The sequence below is a fragment of the Leptodactylus fuscus genome, chromosome 3 (genome assembly GCF_031893055.1).
Source record: "Leptodactylus fuscus isolate aLepFus1 chromosome 3, aLepFus1.hap2, whole genome shotgun sequence".
NCBI lineage: Eukaryota > Metazoa > Chordata > Amphibia > Anura > Leptodactylidae > Leptodactylus > Leptodactylus fuscus.
The window spans coordinates 211,271,630-211,289,129 of record NC_134267.1 but is presented as its reverse complement, the minus strand read 5'-3'; the positions used below and the strand labels follow the sequence as shown (position 1 = coordinate 211,289,129).

The following is a 17,500-nucleotide window of genomic DNA, read 5'->3' as shown; positions in this document are numbered from 1 at the left end:
GCAGGTAGGTAGTCCATCCATGTGAATATTCCTATAGTACCGGTTTCCATATGGTACCTGTATTCTGGTAACTATATGTCCAGGACAGCTGCGGTGAGTTTGATGTCCTAACCATTGTCCTGTGCTTTAGGGACGTTGCTACTATTAGAATTCTTCCATATTGTAAAGCAGATTTGTTTTTAGTGGATATGAGGTTGAATGAGTCATTGTATGAGTCAGTCCAAGGAGGACATAACATTCAGACAACGCTAGATGATGGGTTATTGGTTTATTATTGCACCAGTTTTATGGGTTTGCTGTCACCATTTATAAAGTCTTCCACAATGTAGCCTGCGTCACAAGGGGAGCCGTAAACTAGTGTCTGCTACTGGGTACACATCTGACGTATCTTAGAAGTGTGTCCTATATGGAAACCTCCCTCCTCATAGCTAAAGCTCTTCTTATATTCCAGTATAATGGCTGCTTTCCTTATTTGATTAAAGCAGACCTCTAGTTATAAAACCACTTCTCATAACTGAGTAGCAGTCATGAATATAAGAAACTTTGTAAGATATCTTATTAAACAAATCTACTTCTTTCTCCACTTATTAAGGTGCTCCCTCCTCTTTATCTTCACTCGCTCTGTTTGTTTTCATAGAGTTAGTATGACAGATTTATTATGCAAGGGATCTTATCATTGGATACCCTTTTTTTCCCCTCACTAACACATAGGAATAGCCTTAAGAAAGGCTATTCTTCTCCTACCTTTAGATGTCTTCTTCGCGCCGCCGGTCGGTAGAAATCCCAGTTTTCTTCAGTATGCAAATGTGTTCTCTCGCAGCACTGGGGGCGGTCCCTGCGCTAAAACAGCCCTGGGGGCATCCCCAATGCTGCGAGAGAACTCTCCAGCACCGCCTCCATCTTCTTCTGGAACGCCCTCTCCCTGTGTCTTATTCCGGCCTGGGTTTCAATCTCTGCCTCGGGCAGAGCCGACTGCGCATGCCCAGGCCACAAGAAAATGGCCGCTTACACAGTAAGCTGGTATAAGCGGCCATTCTCTTGTGGCCGGGGAATGTACAGTTGGCTATTCCTGTTAAGGAGAAAAAAAGGGTATCCAATGATAGGATCCCTTTAAATGTAAAAGGCATAAAAGGGTTGCATTATATTTATTTGCTCAAATATGCCTTTTCCATATAAAAATTGCAACTTTTTGGGTTTTTTTGAGACGCTCTCACCCCTTTCCTGAAAAGGGGTCATGGTGAGGGTGTGCAGCTGGTGATGCCATTGGCCCACCAGGTACATTGCTCAATGGAGAGTGTGCCTCGTTGTATATTGAGGTGCGCCCTCCTCCAGCAATGGGACTATGAAGATTGATGTGTTTTTTTTTGTTTTTTTTTTGTTTGTTTGGTTTTTTTTACATAAAGGGGGAAAATAATCATAAAACTGGCATAGATGGATGATATTGTGGTGCACCTTAAGCCCTTTCTTGCACCAAATGTGGTCATACTCCAATCCTCACCTCAGCCACCACATTCTTATAATGTGAGTGGGGTAATAATTAGGGATCTAAGACAGTTCCTGAGGGCTCGTTCAAACGGGGCAAGAGGGGGCGGATTTTGAAGCCGAATCCACCTCAAAATCCTCCTCACAATCCACCTTACAATAGAGGTCTATGTAGACCACTAGCATCCTTTTTTCCATGAGCTTTTTGTTCCCGCTCATGGAAAAAAGAAGCGAGCTGCCCTTTCTTCAGGCGGATTCCGCGGCTGATTCAGTTGCGGCGTCCGACTCGCAACAGCACCCTCCAGACTAGGCCCATTCATTTGTGCCTACTCCGGAGCAGGAAGCCACGACAGTCACATTTTGGTCCTATTCTGACGCGGCTTCCTGCATCAAAATCAGGACCAAAATACGCGGTCACCAGCCCCGTGTGAACCATCCCTAACTGGTGTAGATTTCCATTCCGGTGCAGGGATGACAAACCGATATATAAAGAGCGTGCAGCCTCTCCATAAATCTCTCGGTCCCTGCACCAGTCTGGGAGTTTTATTAAGACTGGTGTACAGAAGAGCGCTTGTATTCACAGTGTAGCAGTTTCGCAGCTGCAGTTATTTTTATGTCTTTTCCGGTAGTCTTCTCTTTGCCTCACCATAGACATCTATGTAAAAAGCAACTCAACAATGGAGAAAGAAACCTTTATATTATATTACAAAGTTTCTTCGATTCACATTTTTATGACCAGAGGTTCACTGTAATACATTCCATGAGGTTAGGATCAGTTCTTCTATATAACACTTGGTAAGCCAGCCCAGACTGTTGCCATGAAAATGTAAGTAAATCACTTTATAGAATATTATAGATCAGTTAGCGATCTGCAGAAAAACCAGTCCTGGTGTAGTTATCACTTCACATTTGGACATCCATCCCTCAGTGATGTGCTATACACTTTTCCAGCATGGATCTGACTTGTGTGCAGCTGCTTGACCTAAAAACCTCATCTTGAAGTTGCGAATAAATGGTGCGTGTGGCTGGTATGGTGGCTCCCATTGACCACACCGTACAGATGACATTTTCATGGACCCATAGACTTTAATGGGTCTGCAGAATGGTCCATTTCGTTTCTTTCTAATGGACAGTGGAAAAAATATGTCTGAATACACCCATTAAAATCAATAGGACCATGTGCTGGCTATTGAGAACAGCACAAGTCCGATAACTATGGATGTGTGAATAAGGCCTTAGCTGCCTCTTCTATAGACCTATAGAGGAAGTTATATCCTGACTAGTGTATATGTAAAAGAGGACTAAACTAATTATACTTGGATTCTTTTAGAAACTGCTCCACTGCTGGCCACTGGTTGTGTGTGGTATTGCAGTTGAGCCCTATTTACTTCAATGGAGCCAAGCTGCAATACTAGACACACAACCCAAGGATAGATGTGGCATGGTTTCTTAAAGCAAGCAGCCATGGTTTTCTAACCCTGTACCACCCCTTTATTGATCTTAGCCAAGTCAGTCTTCTCTGCGCCGGGCTGAAGAGATCCAATCAGATCGAAACAGCTGTCCTCGGCTGAGAGGCTGTACTTGGTAAAATCCAACATCATTGCATTGCAGCAAAGGCTTCTGGGAAGGTCAGGCATGATGTTAAAGGGAGCGCCCTCTATTGGGCTGCATGACTGAGGCACTGGCTTCCTAATTACATCATGGAAGACTGATTTGCATATTCTTCCCATGTTCCTTTGCACAGTGGAGCGCTCATGGCTTAATAAGACTCCACACGCCTAAATGGTGGTCTCTCCCTAAGGAGTGACGATATCTCCTTAACCTTAGCGATTTAGTGATACTAAACCACCCCTTGTTAATAATCTCCTTTCACTTTATTTAGATACAGAACATTTCCATCGGGAGAAAAGGCAGAAACCTCCCCCAGATCCCACTAAGAACACATGTAAGATGCTCGTGGTGGCAGATCATCGCTTCTACAGATATATGGGGCGGAAAGAAGAGAGCACCACTATCAATTATTTGGTAAGGAATTCATGATTCTAAGTGATTTGATAAATTTTGGTTAAAGAGGCTCTCCGATTCGGACAGTTCCTGCTGGTTATGAGAATCCCATGACAATAAGGAGGCCAGACAGTGTCTCCCTGCTGCAAACCACAGTGGTAAGCTATTTTTATGGGGAAAACTGCTAGCAAGTGTTCAGTTTTCCTACAGTGCCACCACAGGAAAAATAAAGTATTGCACTGTGTCCATACAAATTAATGGTTGGTCTGTGTAACACAGGGCAGGGCAGATCCTCCAGACTGAGGGATGTTCTGTCACCGTTCACCACTCTGGCCAAAAATGATGGATCCTATATTCAGAAATCCCTAATAGTATTTATATGGAAGGGGTTTTTCTAGTTTCTAGTTTTTGACTTCCTGTCTCCTGGAGATGGACCATAGATGATCTGGAGCAGACCCTATTGATTTGTATAGCAGATCTTTCTAGGCATGCATGTATGACACTTCTCATAGTTGTACCAAGGAGACTTAATTTATTAGTGTTCTTCTTCATGACTGTAGATTGAGCTCATTGACCGTGTGGACGACATCTACCGGAATACGTCATGGGATCCTCAGTGGAAGGGCTATGGAGTCCAGATAGAACAGGTACGTCCTCTAAGTTATACCAGAGGTGTCGCCGTCATTGCAGGACTGTATGGGATTGCATTGCTGCATTGTCTTGCAGTGCTGGGGCCCTGTGATTGAATCCAGCCAAGAGCAGCCAAGTTGGTATGTTCTCCATGTACGCCAGTTTCCTCCCAAAAATATACCAAATATATAGTGATAGGAAAATTGGCATTCCATAAAATCAAATCGGTGTAGGGGATGAGCGTCTGTATGGCAGCTACTACCTCCCCTACCCCACAATGATCCCTGTATTGTGTGCATTATACCTAACACATCACTGACTGATATGGTATCCTCTTCAGACATAACTCCAGATTTAGTTCATATAACAGTCCCTACTCGCCCCTTTCTAAATGATCCTCTTCCCCCAGGATTATTGCACATGGCTTCTTTCTCCCATACACCACAGGGTGCAATTGGCTACGTGAATGGATCTGAGCTGCATTACCAGGCGCAGGCCATGAACAGGGATGCTGTTTTTGGGAAAAGGCAGCCATGTTTTTTGAATCCTGGACAACCTCTTCAAATCTTTACTCTACTAATTTTCGACTGGTCAATCTTTGATATTGAGTATTTCTGCTCTATGTATTTGTGTATGCCTTTTTAGAGGTCTGGTGGGATTGTATCTTATACATTAGGGGTCTTGTCTGGCATCCAGGTACATGATGTCACTCTGTTACACACCAGCTGTAATGTCCGGTCTGGCCGCACCATTACTTGCTTCTCATGGTGTGTTGGAGGAGGGTGAATCTTGTTGCTGGGAATCCTATTTAATAATTAATGGATCACTAATGATTCTCCTGCTCGGTGCAGGGGGGGGGGGGAATTTCATTCTTCATCTTTCTTTGGTGAATACATGCCTGATATAGAGTTAATCGGCATGGCTGTGGCGTATTGTTCTCTTCCTTCTTTATATATGGGTTTATGTCTGTGCACGCAGTGTCTTAATATACTGTACTGTTATATTTTGTTTCATTATTGTCCTATACTATCATTCTCTCCCATAACTTGATGATATAGTATGATTGGATCCAGTATTGGATTTTTGCCATTTTGCCAGAACTCTTAAAACTGATGCAGCCCTGGCGTGCGCCTTGCGACAGCACCCTCCGGACCAGGCCCATTCATTTGGTCCTATTCTGGAGCGGGAAGCTGCGACTGTCGGAAGCATTTTGGTCCTATTCTGTCGCGGCTTCCTGCATCAAAATCAGGACCAAAATACGTGGTCCCGTGCCCCATGTGAACTAGCCCTAAGAATAATCGGTGATCAGCTATTTATCCTCTGTCCTAGACATAGAGGATAAGTACTTTCTTGTTTCTTTCGCTGGGGGACACAGCACTAAGGGCATAGACCTGGCCACTAGGAGGCTGACACTAGGAGAATGAAAAGCTGTTGCTTCCACCTTTGGGCTATACCCGTTCAGACACTGTGCTTAGTCAGTTTTAACCTAGTGTCCGTATGAGGCAAACACGACCTGTCTCAGGTCTTTCTGTCTTGCATCGTTTTATTTTTAAATAAAGTTGTCATCCCCCTTCCCGCGGATGAAGCGCTCTACAAGAGCACCTCGCTGATCATCCAGTCCCCACTGAGGGACTGACCCTGCGGCACCTGAAGTCACAGGCAGGTGAGTATTAGAAAATGAGGTGAGTATGAGAATAGCTCAATGTAACCTCAATGTAACTTTGGTTGCACCTTTTTTCCTTAAACCCCCTCTGCCATGTCCTCCCGTGTTGAGCCATCTCACCCCTTGGCCCCCGTCCCCGGTCCTGCCACGTTAATACGTGCGCCCGCTTTAACAAACCGTTGCGCATCTGATCCCATCTGTCCTCACTACCTTACAGTACTTGCTTAGCAGCACATATACTAAAATTGAAACGATCAGAAAAGATTAGCATGCTCCTATACTAGGAAGAAACGCAAATCCATGAAACGCTTGGGCCTCAGCCAGTTCCGGCCCCTCTCTGCCAGATTTCCCCTGGATTGGGCAGCCTCCTTTACTCGGACCTGGTGTTCTTGCTTGACTTTACCAGTTTGTGTTGGAAACTTTGGAATGACTGCTTTCCCAGATTGCTGGCGACTTCTAGGCCCCTCCCCCCTGGGCACCCTCCTCATTCTCTTTTCAGTTTCAGAAGCCATCCTCACCAAAGGACCAGGAAATCCTCTTACAGGTCACGGTCCTCCTCCCCTTGCTCTGGTCACTCCCCGGATAGGGCTACAGCTCACGGCTCCTCTCTAACTGGTGGATCCCTGTCTCCTGTATAGTCTGTTTCTCCTGGGGACGCCTCTGATTCCCACCCAGGGCATTAGCTTGGCCCACGTATATCCACAGCCATGCGGGATGTGCTCAGATGTGTGTTCAGAGATCCTGTACAGATCTCAGAGTAAGCTTTGGCCCAGGTGAGCGGTTGCTTCATCATCATATCTTCCGTCAGCTATGCTCCCTGCTGGGGCACATCCGACCTAGACCTTTTTTACTCTTGCAACTCATGGTCCCTCACATGTGACCAAATCCCTGGACTCAGGGTAGGGACCTGCCCTTCTGTGTGACTGCTCTCTCTACAAGGGCTGTTGGAACCTCCATGACTGTTCAGCATTAGGCTTCTGCCACCTGGACCTCCATCCATACTTTCACTAAGCTTTACCAGATCCATACTGTGGCCTCTTCTGATGCCAGTTGGATCATAAGGTTCTGCAGGCGGCTGTGTACTAGGTTGCCCGCATGGCCGTGTAATAACCACCCTCTGGGATTGTTTTAGGACATCCCATGGTGCTGTCTTCCTACGTGAAATAATCACAGAAAAGGTATTTTTGTACTCGCTGTAAAACTGTAAAACCCTTTTCTTGTTGTATTCAATGGGGGACAGATTTCCTCCATGTTGTTGTGTGTTTTTTTTTGTTTTTTTTTTTAACTATTGTGGCTGCCCGAGCTGTTTCTTTTTCGGGTTCTGGACATGTTGTTGGTTCCATGTTCCTTTTTTGTTTTTTTCGTGTCTCTCTACTGCCTTTGATGCCGTACAAACTGACTAAACTCTCTGTCTTTGAGAGTCTATAGCCCATAGGCAGAGCCGCCAGCTTTTCATTCCCCTAGTGTCAGTCTCCTACTGGCCGGCCCTGGTACTGTGTTCCCCAGTGAATACAATGAGAAAAGGATTTTACAGTGAGTACAAAGATCCCCTTTCTATTGGCATAATCCCTTAAACATTACACGCTCCACTGGTCCTGCCTAGATTTTCTATGCCATAGTAGGACACTGAATATGCTACCATATGCAGCATTATATATATATATATATATATATATATATATATATATATATATATATATATAGTCTTACTGATATGCATTGCAATATAGTTTATGTATAATGTCTGAATATACCTTATAGAGCAGCAGTAGGATCTCAGGCCTGACTGGGCCCAGTGGCCTCAGTACCAGCAAGTCGAGACCAAATAATCTGTATTTCATGACTTGCTGCAGAGTTATTGCACATCAGAAGCCACTGCAAACTTGATAACTGTAATATTAACCGTTGCGTCTTCTGTAGGTGAGGACCGTGTTGCAGCTTTTGCAGTGGTGCCTAGGAGCCTCATGTTTTCTTATACACAGTAGCTTCTGCCTCGGCAGGGATAGTGTAACACCCCCAGTATTACTAGTTTTCTGCACCAGTTGGCTAGTAATGGCGGAGTGATTATCAGCGTCAGTAGTTATGATGAGCGCTGTCTGCTGCACCATGCGGTGTTTGTTCAGGGACTACAGTAGCAGAGATTGGGCACAGATGGTGCAGCAGAAATGGGTGAAGTTTTTGGCACCAAGGAATGAGTTGGTGAACAGAAGGCTGGGATCATGAGGTGACTGAATGACAATATTCCTAGGAAGAGGCAAGATGAGCAGACATTAAGACGGGAGGGGGGTGAGGAGGAAAGCTGAGCAATCTGGAGAACGTACTGAGCAGGCTAGAGAAAGCACTGCAGAACAGGGAGTGAAATGCGTTAGATTTTTACACTGAAGCTATACCACTTCATGAATATCCATATGACATGTTGAGATGCATGTACTTGCTATACCATAATTTTAATTTTTTTTTGTGCAGATCATTGTTCACAAGGAACCAGAGAATGTCACCGGTTCAAAAGTACACTATAACATGGCAAAGAATTACCCAAAAGAGAACAAAGATGCTTGGGATGTGAAGCAGCTGCTGGAGGTGAGAGGGCAAGTAGCCAGATGTATAATGGCCCCAGTCCGGCCCTCCATCTGGGGGCTTCATGGCGGAGTCCTGCTCCATTATAATGAGTTCATGCAGTATTCATTACAGGATGTCTAAGTATATTTCACCATATTGTCCTCCTGCAAGTTACAATATTAATTAGTTCTGGGACATCCATTGTAACTTTAGACCAAAAGTCTAGCAGGAACTGGTAATTGGTTCTGAGGTCTCAGATGTCAACTAAAAATAAGAAAAAATGAGGAATGAAGAAAAATAAGTAGATAAGTAATACAGAAGAAGCAAATCCTAAATAGCTGCGGGAGGCTGGTGAATCATTTTCTGTGTGGACTGTGCGAGTTGCACCTTCAGGGATCTATTCACTATGCACAGTATACAAAACACATTAACCAACCTCTGATGGGATCCACAGGGGCAGCTTGTACTAGAATAGGGAGAGGGCGTTATATGTAGTATGGGTAAATCTAACTGCGGCTCTTTTAGCAAAGGTAGGGAACAGTAGTGGTACCGTATGTGTATTACAGGTAGAGAGCAGTATAGTGCATGTAGTACAGATAGAAAGCAGTACAGTACATATAGTACAGGTACAGAGCAGTACAGTTCATGTAGTACAGGTAAAGTACAGTACATGTACAGGTAGAGAACAGTACAGTGCATGTAGTACAGATAGAGAGCAGTATATGTAATATCGGTAAAGAGCAGTACAGTGCATGTAATACAGGTAGAGAGCAGTACTGTACATGTAGTACAGGTAAAGAGCAGTACAGTACATGTACAGGTAGAGAGCAGTACAGTACATGTAGTACAGGTAGAGAACAGTACAGTGCATGTAGTACAGATAGAGAGCAGTATATGTAATATCGGTAAAGAGCAGTACAGTGCATGTAATACAGGTAGAGAGCAGTACTGTACATGTAGCACAGGTAGAGAGCAGTACTGTACATGTAGCACAGGTAGAGAGCAGTACTGTACATGTAATACAGGTCGGCAGCAGTACAGTGAATGTAATACAGGTAGAGAGCAGTACAGTATATGTAATACAGATAAAGCACAGTACAGTACATGTAGTACAGGTAGAGAGCAGTACAGTACATGTAGTACAGGTAGAGAGCAGTACAGTACATGTAATACAGGTAGAGAGCAGTACAGTTCATGTAGTACAGGTAGAGCACAGTACAGTACATGTAATACAGGTAGAGAGCAGTACAGTACATGTAGCACAGGTAGAGAGCAGTACGGTACATGTAATACAGGTAGAGAGCAGTACACTTCATGTAGTACAGGTAGAGCGCAGTACAGTACATGTAATACAGGTACAGAGCAGTACAGTACATGTAATACAGGTACAGAGCAGTACAGTACATGTAATACAGGTACAATGCAGTACAGTACATGTAATACAGGTAGAGAGCAGTACAGTACATATAATACTAGAGCAGTACAGTACATGTAATACAGGTAGAGAGCAGTACAGTACATGTAATACAGGTAGAGAGCAGTACAGTTCTTGTAGTACAGGTAGAGAGCAGTACAGTACATGTAATACAGGTCGGCAGCAGTACAGTGCATGTAATACAGGTAGAGAGCAGTACAGTACATGTAATACAGGTCTGGAGCAGTACAGTACATGTAGCACAGGTAGAGAGCAGTACAATACATGTAGTACTGGAGGGTAGCAATACAGTACATGTAGTAGAGGTAAGCAGTAGTATTGTACATGTAGTACAGGTATAATGGGAACTTCTTCTTTGCAGCAATTCAGCCATGACATATCAGAAAAGGCTTCCACCGTTTGCCTGGCTCATCTCTTCACCTATCAGGACTTTGAAATGGGGACTCTTGGTCTTGCTTACGTTGGATCCCACAAGCCAAACACCCATGGTGGGATCTGTCCTAAAGGTGAGTGACGGCCAATATACGTGTGTTCATTTTTCTGTATAATAATTTTTATAGACCTTGTTCTTATCCAGTTATACTTTATGTATTGGTTAGTAAAATGCTTCCTCCTCTCTAGGCATTGCCCTGCATACAATGTATTTCAGAAAAACCCATTATTAACATATGCTAGAAATATCTGATACCCACAAAAAGTCTGAGCGCTGATGTGTCTTATAGATAGCTGACCAAGTGCGGTCTCTTTTCTCTGACTCTCAAATTGGAGACCTGGAGAGCTTATGGTAATGTGAAGAAAAGTGTAGCCTCAGAAGGTTAACATGTAAATCTAGTTCTTCTTAAGATGCAATCCATATTAGCCAGATTTTATTAATAACAGTAATAAAGTGCAAACTTTGTCCCCATACTGGTTCCTCTTTGTGTCTTAAAGAGGACCTTTCATCAGTTGGAGCACATACGGTTTTATATACTGCTAGAAAGCTGACAGTGCGCTGAATTCAGCGCACTGTTGGCTTTCTTGATCTGTGCCCGAGGTGAAGAGCTATCGCACCGGTACAATCTGTAAGACAACTGGCTGCAGCAGGAGCCTCCCCTCCCCAGTCAATTAAAAAGATTGAAAATCCCTGCTCTTTGAGTAGGCCTTACCCCTAGCCAAAAAAGGAACAGATTTGCTGGGGATTAACTTTTGGATTTCTGCAAGACCTGTTTCAGGAATATGTGTAAAAATCCTACAGACTGACTGACACATCATCTCCTTTTTTTACTCCAGATTTAGGATCAATTCAGATGTTGCAATCCAGATGCTGTAGATGGTCTTCAAGGAAATTTTTGCAACCCATGTAGTCTTTGTCTTAGTTTTCCTTTAAGAAAGATTGGCCATTGCTATTATATTTGCTATTGTCATTCCTCTCCCGTTTACTTCTCGCAGTCCTCAGCCATGGCCGTGTCATTTACACAGCTTGTTCCTTCCAGGAGATGCCGCCGTTCTTGTTTCGTATTCATAGCTTGTCACCAGAGACTTCTCCTCTAGTCCTCGCAGACTAAGTTGATGCCTGTGACTTTTTGTATCTGACTGTAATGTCTCGTCTGACACCACTTCATCTCTTTATCCCCGGACAGCGTACAGAAGTGAGTCATCACAGAAACCCATTTACCTCAACACCGGTCTGACAAGTACGAAAAACTACGGAAAAACCATCCTAACAAAGGTACAGCCAAAACCAGCTCTGTCAGAATGCATCGGAGTATGCTGCGACATGTCTGAGGTTAACCCTTGCTGGGATATTTACTATAGGGACAGTTCAATAAAGGGACTTTTGTGGTAACCTGAAACCCATTTTTCTGTACTTGTCAGATACAGAGCTGCAAATCTGGATTTATAGTGCTGGACACCAACAAGGATAGCTTAGAGGTTTAAAGGGAATGAATCATCAGACAGTGACCTAATGTTTAAAGGGATTTTCCAGGCTTATTATTTTAGGATGGCTTATCAGCTTGGGGCCGACACCCAGTACCCCTGGTGATCAGCTGTTTGAAGCGACTTCACAGGCTATATGACATCACCTTCATTGGTCACATGACCTGTTGACATCTCAGCCTTATACAGTGTATACCTCGATGCTTGGTTTTGTGTGATGAGGCCATAGTGCTCTCCCAAGTGCTGCAGTCTCTTCATACAGCCAATATATTAGGCTGATACTTCCTGTTCTGTAGAGATTAGTTCTCAGCAGTCACCTCACTATCCTCATTCAACATTACAATGAAGGGTAACACCTGGATATGTGCTTGTGTGTATACATTGTAGGTTTATTTATCCTCTATCCATAGCAGTGGCATGCAGTCTATGTCAGCCACTACTTTCAGGACAGGGGTGAAATGCCCCCATTCTCAGTATTGGTAGGGGTTTTAGCAGTTAGACTCCCACCCATCAGCAATTTATCCCCTACCCTGTTCATAGCAAGTAACTAATTTTCATGGCGCCCTTTAGCGCTGGCATACTACACTTGTGTCTGCAGTAAACCTGCCCCAGTATACATCGAAGCACCCTCTAGTGGTGGCAGCAAACATCCAGAAGCTTATTATTTAGCTTTATGCCTATGCAGGGGGTTTGGAGCTCTGTATCAGTAACCTACCTGTGTAAAGACATTATGAAAGTGTATAAGTACAGAATATTGTACCTTAAAGTGACTCTTTGTTCAAAGATGAAGATTCCCTTTAGTGCTGCTATTTTCTAATACACTTAGTTACTTGATTCCTTACCAATGTTACGTCATCTGGTTTCTGCCTTGAGGCTGCAAGCCTTATAGGTCTAATACTTCTCACAGCTGAGAGTTTGCTACAGTTGTGTCCAGTCTTGATAAGCCATGTTGAGTTAAACGCCCTGGACGTCGTGTCGTACGTCATTCAGTCTCTATTCCTGGGTCTTATATTCTACTGAAGCGACATTCCTGTGTAACCTAACCATGAAGGGTAGATAAAATAATAGAATGGTGAACGAGCCGGTGACAATGGAGTCAAATATAGCAGGGGATGCCGGTATTGTACATGTATTTAGTAAGCCTATATATAGCTATTCTATAATAAGTATCCATCATAGAAAGCAATTTGTTTTAAAGCAGGATTGCTCCTATGGTAGCACAGAGAAGTTGGCCGGTCATATGGGCCACATGTAGGAAAAATTAGAAGTTCATGTCCTGCATACCTTACAGATTCTATACAATACATTTGAGACCCCTGCTTTAGAAGGACTGTGCAGCTTTTATTTTGCTATTACTTGCACAGGCAGCCATAAAATGGTCTGCGACTGTCAGGGAGGCACAGGGGATATGTAATTTTTATTTTCTGTAACCCTCCATTGCGTTGGGCATTCTCCTTAGTTGCTTATCCAAGCGGGGCTATAAGTCCATATCCACTGTTCCTGACATGGTGAAGTGGAGGCAACATTATCAGTCAGCGAGGCAACACTCATGATAAAGAGCGCACTTTCTATCTGAGTACCAAAAAAACCCCACCTCCACTCTACTTCCATATAAGAGGTCAATTGCTAGAATTATCCCCCCCCCATACCCCAGTCTATTCCTGGATGGATAATGGGTTATGATTTATGACATTGTCTTTGTGGCTTTTTACAGGAAGCTGACCTGGTAACTACACATGAGTTGGGTCACAACTTTGGTTCTGAACATGACCCTGACAGTATGGAAGACTGTGCACCCAGTGAGGACCGCGGGGGCAAATATGTCATGTACCCCATAGCTGTGAGTGGAGACCATCAAAACAATAAGGTAAAGCTAAAACCTTCCCACATTGCTGAACTTAGGCGTCTACTCCTGCTTACTTTCATGTCATCCCTCTGAATACCTTTTACGGTCTTTGTGCACTCACTAAGTAGGTCAGCATTCACATTGCACTGCTTGTCTTCATTCTTAGACATTATGACCTGGAATACTGATGAGTGGAGAATTTTCTGCAAATTCTTAAAACACTCAGGGCTTTAGTGTGTGGAGTTAGGATCACAGGGGTGTTCTGGAACCTAAATACTGATGATTAGTGGTAAGGATAGATAATATCAGATCAATGGGGGCACCCTTACCGATCATCAGCTTTTGCTTCACTCATTCAAATGAATAGAGCTGGGCTGCAATACCAAGATTTGCCACGTTAAATTGTACAGCGCTGTGTTTGGTAAGCAGAGAAGAGTCCACAGTATTCATCCAAACTCAGCAGTCTCGTGAATTAGTTCATCGTGGGGGTCCCGGGTGTTGGACCATATTTGATCCGATACTGATGACCTGGAGATAGGTGACCACAGATTCTTGCCAGTCAATAACAAAGAGGCTGGGAGTAGACTGGACCCAGTTTTTCCAAATCCCCCATAGCTGCCCTTTGGTTTACCTCCTAATATGTAGATTATTGCTAGCACTGGAGCTGGGGGACAGGAGACTGCAGAATAGGTGACATTTTGTGTGTCAGCATATTTAAGGGGGAATGCAGAATGAACGGAGATGACTTTTCTTTACAGCCATCACATAAATAGTATTATATCCAATGTATGGCGTCTCTTGGCTTCCTCTATGTAGATATTGACCTCCTATCTGCTTCTCTCCATTAGATGTTCTCCAATTGCAGCAGGGAGTCGATCCTGCGCACACTGATGAGCAAGGCTTCAATCTGCTTTAAGGAACGCAACAATAAAGTCTGCGGCAACTCCAGAGTGGACGAAGGGGAGGACTGTGACCCCGGCCTGCTGCACCAGCACGATGACCCCTGCTGTACTTCTCAGTGCAAGTTTAAGAATAATGCAAAATGCAGGTCTGTAGAAACTGCTGGAGCCTAGGAGAATGCTCTTGTATTTTTAAAAGAGAAAGTCCATTTTGGAACACCATTGCACAATGGCTTGTATATAGTTTGCTTGGAGTGTTTTACTTTAATATTAGCCTGTGTAGTCACAAAGTGATTCACTGTACATGAGAAATCTGCGGTGTACTCAGTATCTGTATAATGTTTGGCTGCCTCTTCAATCCTTAACCTCTTTGCTCCAGCTTGTGTCTACGCCAGCTTCGCCATATCATACAGTGTATTTGGTTAGTAGGGTTGCTGAATCCTAAAATTATGGTATCTAACTCCCCCAACATTACAGTGACCGGAACAGTCCTTGCTGTAAGAATTGTCAGTATGAGACCGCACAGAAGAAATGCCAGGAAGCCATAAATGCCACCTGCAAAGGGGAGTCCTACTGCACAGGTACGGGGGCACATGTGGGGGTATCTGAGTCCTTCTTCCATGTATTAATCACTTGCTTACAGATTTCATTTTGTCATCTTTATCTTCCACCAACGACGATCCGCCTGCGCCCCTGTCTCGGCTGTGGTATATCTCTGTATATGCGTGCGCGCACCCACCTCCCGGGCGTTGTTCCCCCTCCCCCCGCAAATACCTCTCCCGTGTCCCCCCAGTCCCTTCTCCCACCCCTCCTGCACGCCCCCACTCTCCCATGACCCCCTCTCCTGCTGGCACCCCGCCCCCTACAGTCCCCCGGGGGTACTCACACAACCAGCACACGCAATCCACTTGTCGTGGGCCGCACAGCAAGGCCGCATGTCCGCGTCTCTCCGGAGCTGCAAGTAGCCACCATTTTCTACGGCTCGCACACTGTCCATAGGCCTGCCTACACAAAGCCACGAACCTATTGGAGAACGGCTGAAGGACTTGTGATGACATCATCTCGGGTCCAGAAGCATAGCCGGAGCATACGTTCGGCGCTAGCGGTCGGGAAGAGCGGCATATCAAGTAGCCTATGTTTCCTTCCAGGTGACCATCTAGGTGTGTGTGTGAAATGTCAGCCAAATCCGTTCAGCCATTTTGGCGTGATTGAGGAACAAACATCCAAACACACAAACATCCAGACTTACACACGCACACACAGGCTTGTCTCACTGATTTTAGTACTTGTGAGATGAAGATGTTGAGTTGCTCGACCCATTGTGGGTGTTTGATGCTGTTTTTCTCTGTCATGTTCAGTGCATTTCTTTCTACCCATCCACAGGTAACAGCAGTGAGTGTCCTGCACCCGGGAACGCAGCAGATGACACAGTCTGTGTAGACCTGGGTAAATGTCTGAACGGTGAATGTCGTCCATTCTGTGAGATAGAGCAAAACCTCAAGTCCTGCGCCTGCAATGGTAAGGGTATTGCATACACTGCCCTGTTATCCTGGTACTACTACTAGTTATTCCTGGTCCTGTGCCACGCCTGGTGTGTCAATGGTTTTTACATCATTAGATAGGCGCCGCTCCACTTATTCTGGCACAGTTAACTCTTTTTTTCTGTAGCCCCCACCGTTCCAGAGCGATAAGTGATGTTAGTGTTAGTTTCTCCTATGCTATTTAGGCTATGTATGTCAGGAGGGCGGTGTCAGACAGGAAGAAACAAGTGGGCGTGATTCAGGTCTCCAATCAGAGGCAGCCAGTCAGAGCTCAGAATCACACCCCTTGTCTGCTCCTGACAGTATATCAGGCACCAAAACTAGCAGCATCGAATGCTCAGAAATGGAGGGATATATAGAAAATATTTCAACTGTGCCATGATCAGTGGAGCAGCAGCTATAAACCTATGCTAAGCACTGGAGATGGTGATGAAAGGTCCTCTTTAAGAGACTGTCTGGTTTACTAAACCATACCCTTTCGGGAAATGGTAAGTAAATAGATAGGACGGGGGAATACTCACCTATAGGAGGGCGCAGCGACAAGGGAATCCAACATGTCGGCACGTGTATGGACTGCCCATTGCACTGTGATATACTGAACTGATACAGCTTTTCCCAGACACTTATCGGTCTGCCAATTGCTCAGAAGAAAAGATAACTTGGGCAATAGGTGAAGCGTTAGTGAAATCTTGCCGTGTCCTTTTTACTTCATGCTTACCTTTTTTGATTTTTAGTCTGTGTCCAGAATATCGTCTCATTTTAAGAAGACGCCAATATAATTTCTTTTCTGATTTCAGAAACTGACAATTCGTGTAAAGTCTGTTGTCGAGACCACAACGGGATCTGCAGTCCGTACATGGACAACCTCAAACGTTACCGCTTATTACGTAAAGGGAAGCCGTGCACGGTGGGCTTTTGTGATGGCAATGTAAGTGGTTACCCCAAATAGGAGAATAATTCTGTGTGACATTCTGATCTGTCCCCACCACTCCCAGTCACTCTGGTTCTTAGACTTGGATCTTGTACTTTATATAACCACCATAATTGTCTTGTAGCAGCGGTTGTCATCGGCAGACATGACATATTCATCATCATCATCATCATCATCATCATCATCATCTTATTATTATTATTAATGTGTTAGGATGCATAGACTGATATGTTATTAATGTCAGCAGATTATTGAGCCAGAGTGGGCTGAGGGAAGATGGCGGCATGGAAGTGATGCCGAAATAGAAAACTTTAAAGGGGTTATCCAACTTCTACAATCGATAGCCTATCCTTACTTTATAGATATTACATGGTTTTGTTTTTTTGCAAAAATACGTTTTTTGTGCTATCCTTAGGTTAGGCCTTCAATTTTAGATCTGTGGGGGGAGGGGGTGGGTACAATCTGTAGTGGTGAGTGCAGGTACTGCGGCGTTATCTCATAGGTTTTGATTCAGCTGCAGTACCAAAATCTGCCACTACAATTTGTGCGGCAAGTGAGATCCTGGCATTTGGGTTGCACACTTTTGACACGTA

The 17,500-nt window shown here is 44.4% G+C and overlaps 1 protein-coding gene and 1 non-coding gene across 4 annotated transcripts in view; both read left to right on the top strand.

The window, feature by feature from the left end:
* ADAM17 (ADAM metallopeptidase domain 17) overlaps nt 1–17,500 on the top strand; it is a 55,826-nt gene that overhangs the window by 33,232 nt on the left and 5,094 nt on the right. For all 3 annotated transcript variants that reach the window (XM_075269136.1, XM_075269134.1, XM_075269135.1), the window contains exons 7-16: nt 3,365–3,507; nt 4,047–4,133; nt 8,246–8,359; nt 10,135–10,279; nt 11,393–11,481; nt 13,405–13,557; nt 14,385–14,584; nt 14,913–15,016; nt 15,819–15,953; nt 16,774–16,904. In XM_075269136.1, the coding sequence (XP_075125237.1) occupies nt 3,365–3,507; nt 4,047–4,133; nt 8,246–8,359; nt 10,135–10,279; nt 11,393–11,481; nt 13,405–13,557; nt 14,385–14,584; nt 14,913–15,016; nt 15,819–15,953; nt 16,774–16,904 (1,301 nt within the window). The remainder of the gene's footprint in view (nt 1–3,364; nt 3,508–4,046; nt 4,134–8,245; nt 8,360–10,134; nt 10,280–11,392; nt 11,482–13,404; nt 13,558–14,384; nt 14,585–14,912; nt 15,017–15,818; nt 15,954–16,773; nt 16,905–17,500) is intronic.
* On the top strand, nt 5,996–6,099 carry LOC142198774 (U6 spliceosomal RNA). Its single transcript, XR_012715415.1, has one exon. It is a non-coding gene; the product is annotated as a U6 spliceosomal RNA (small nuclear RNA).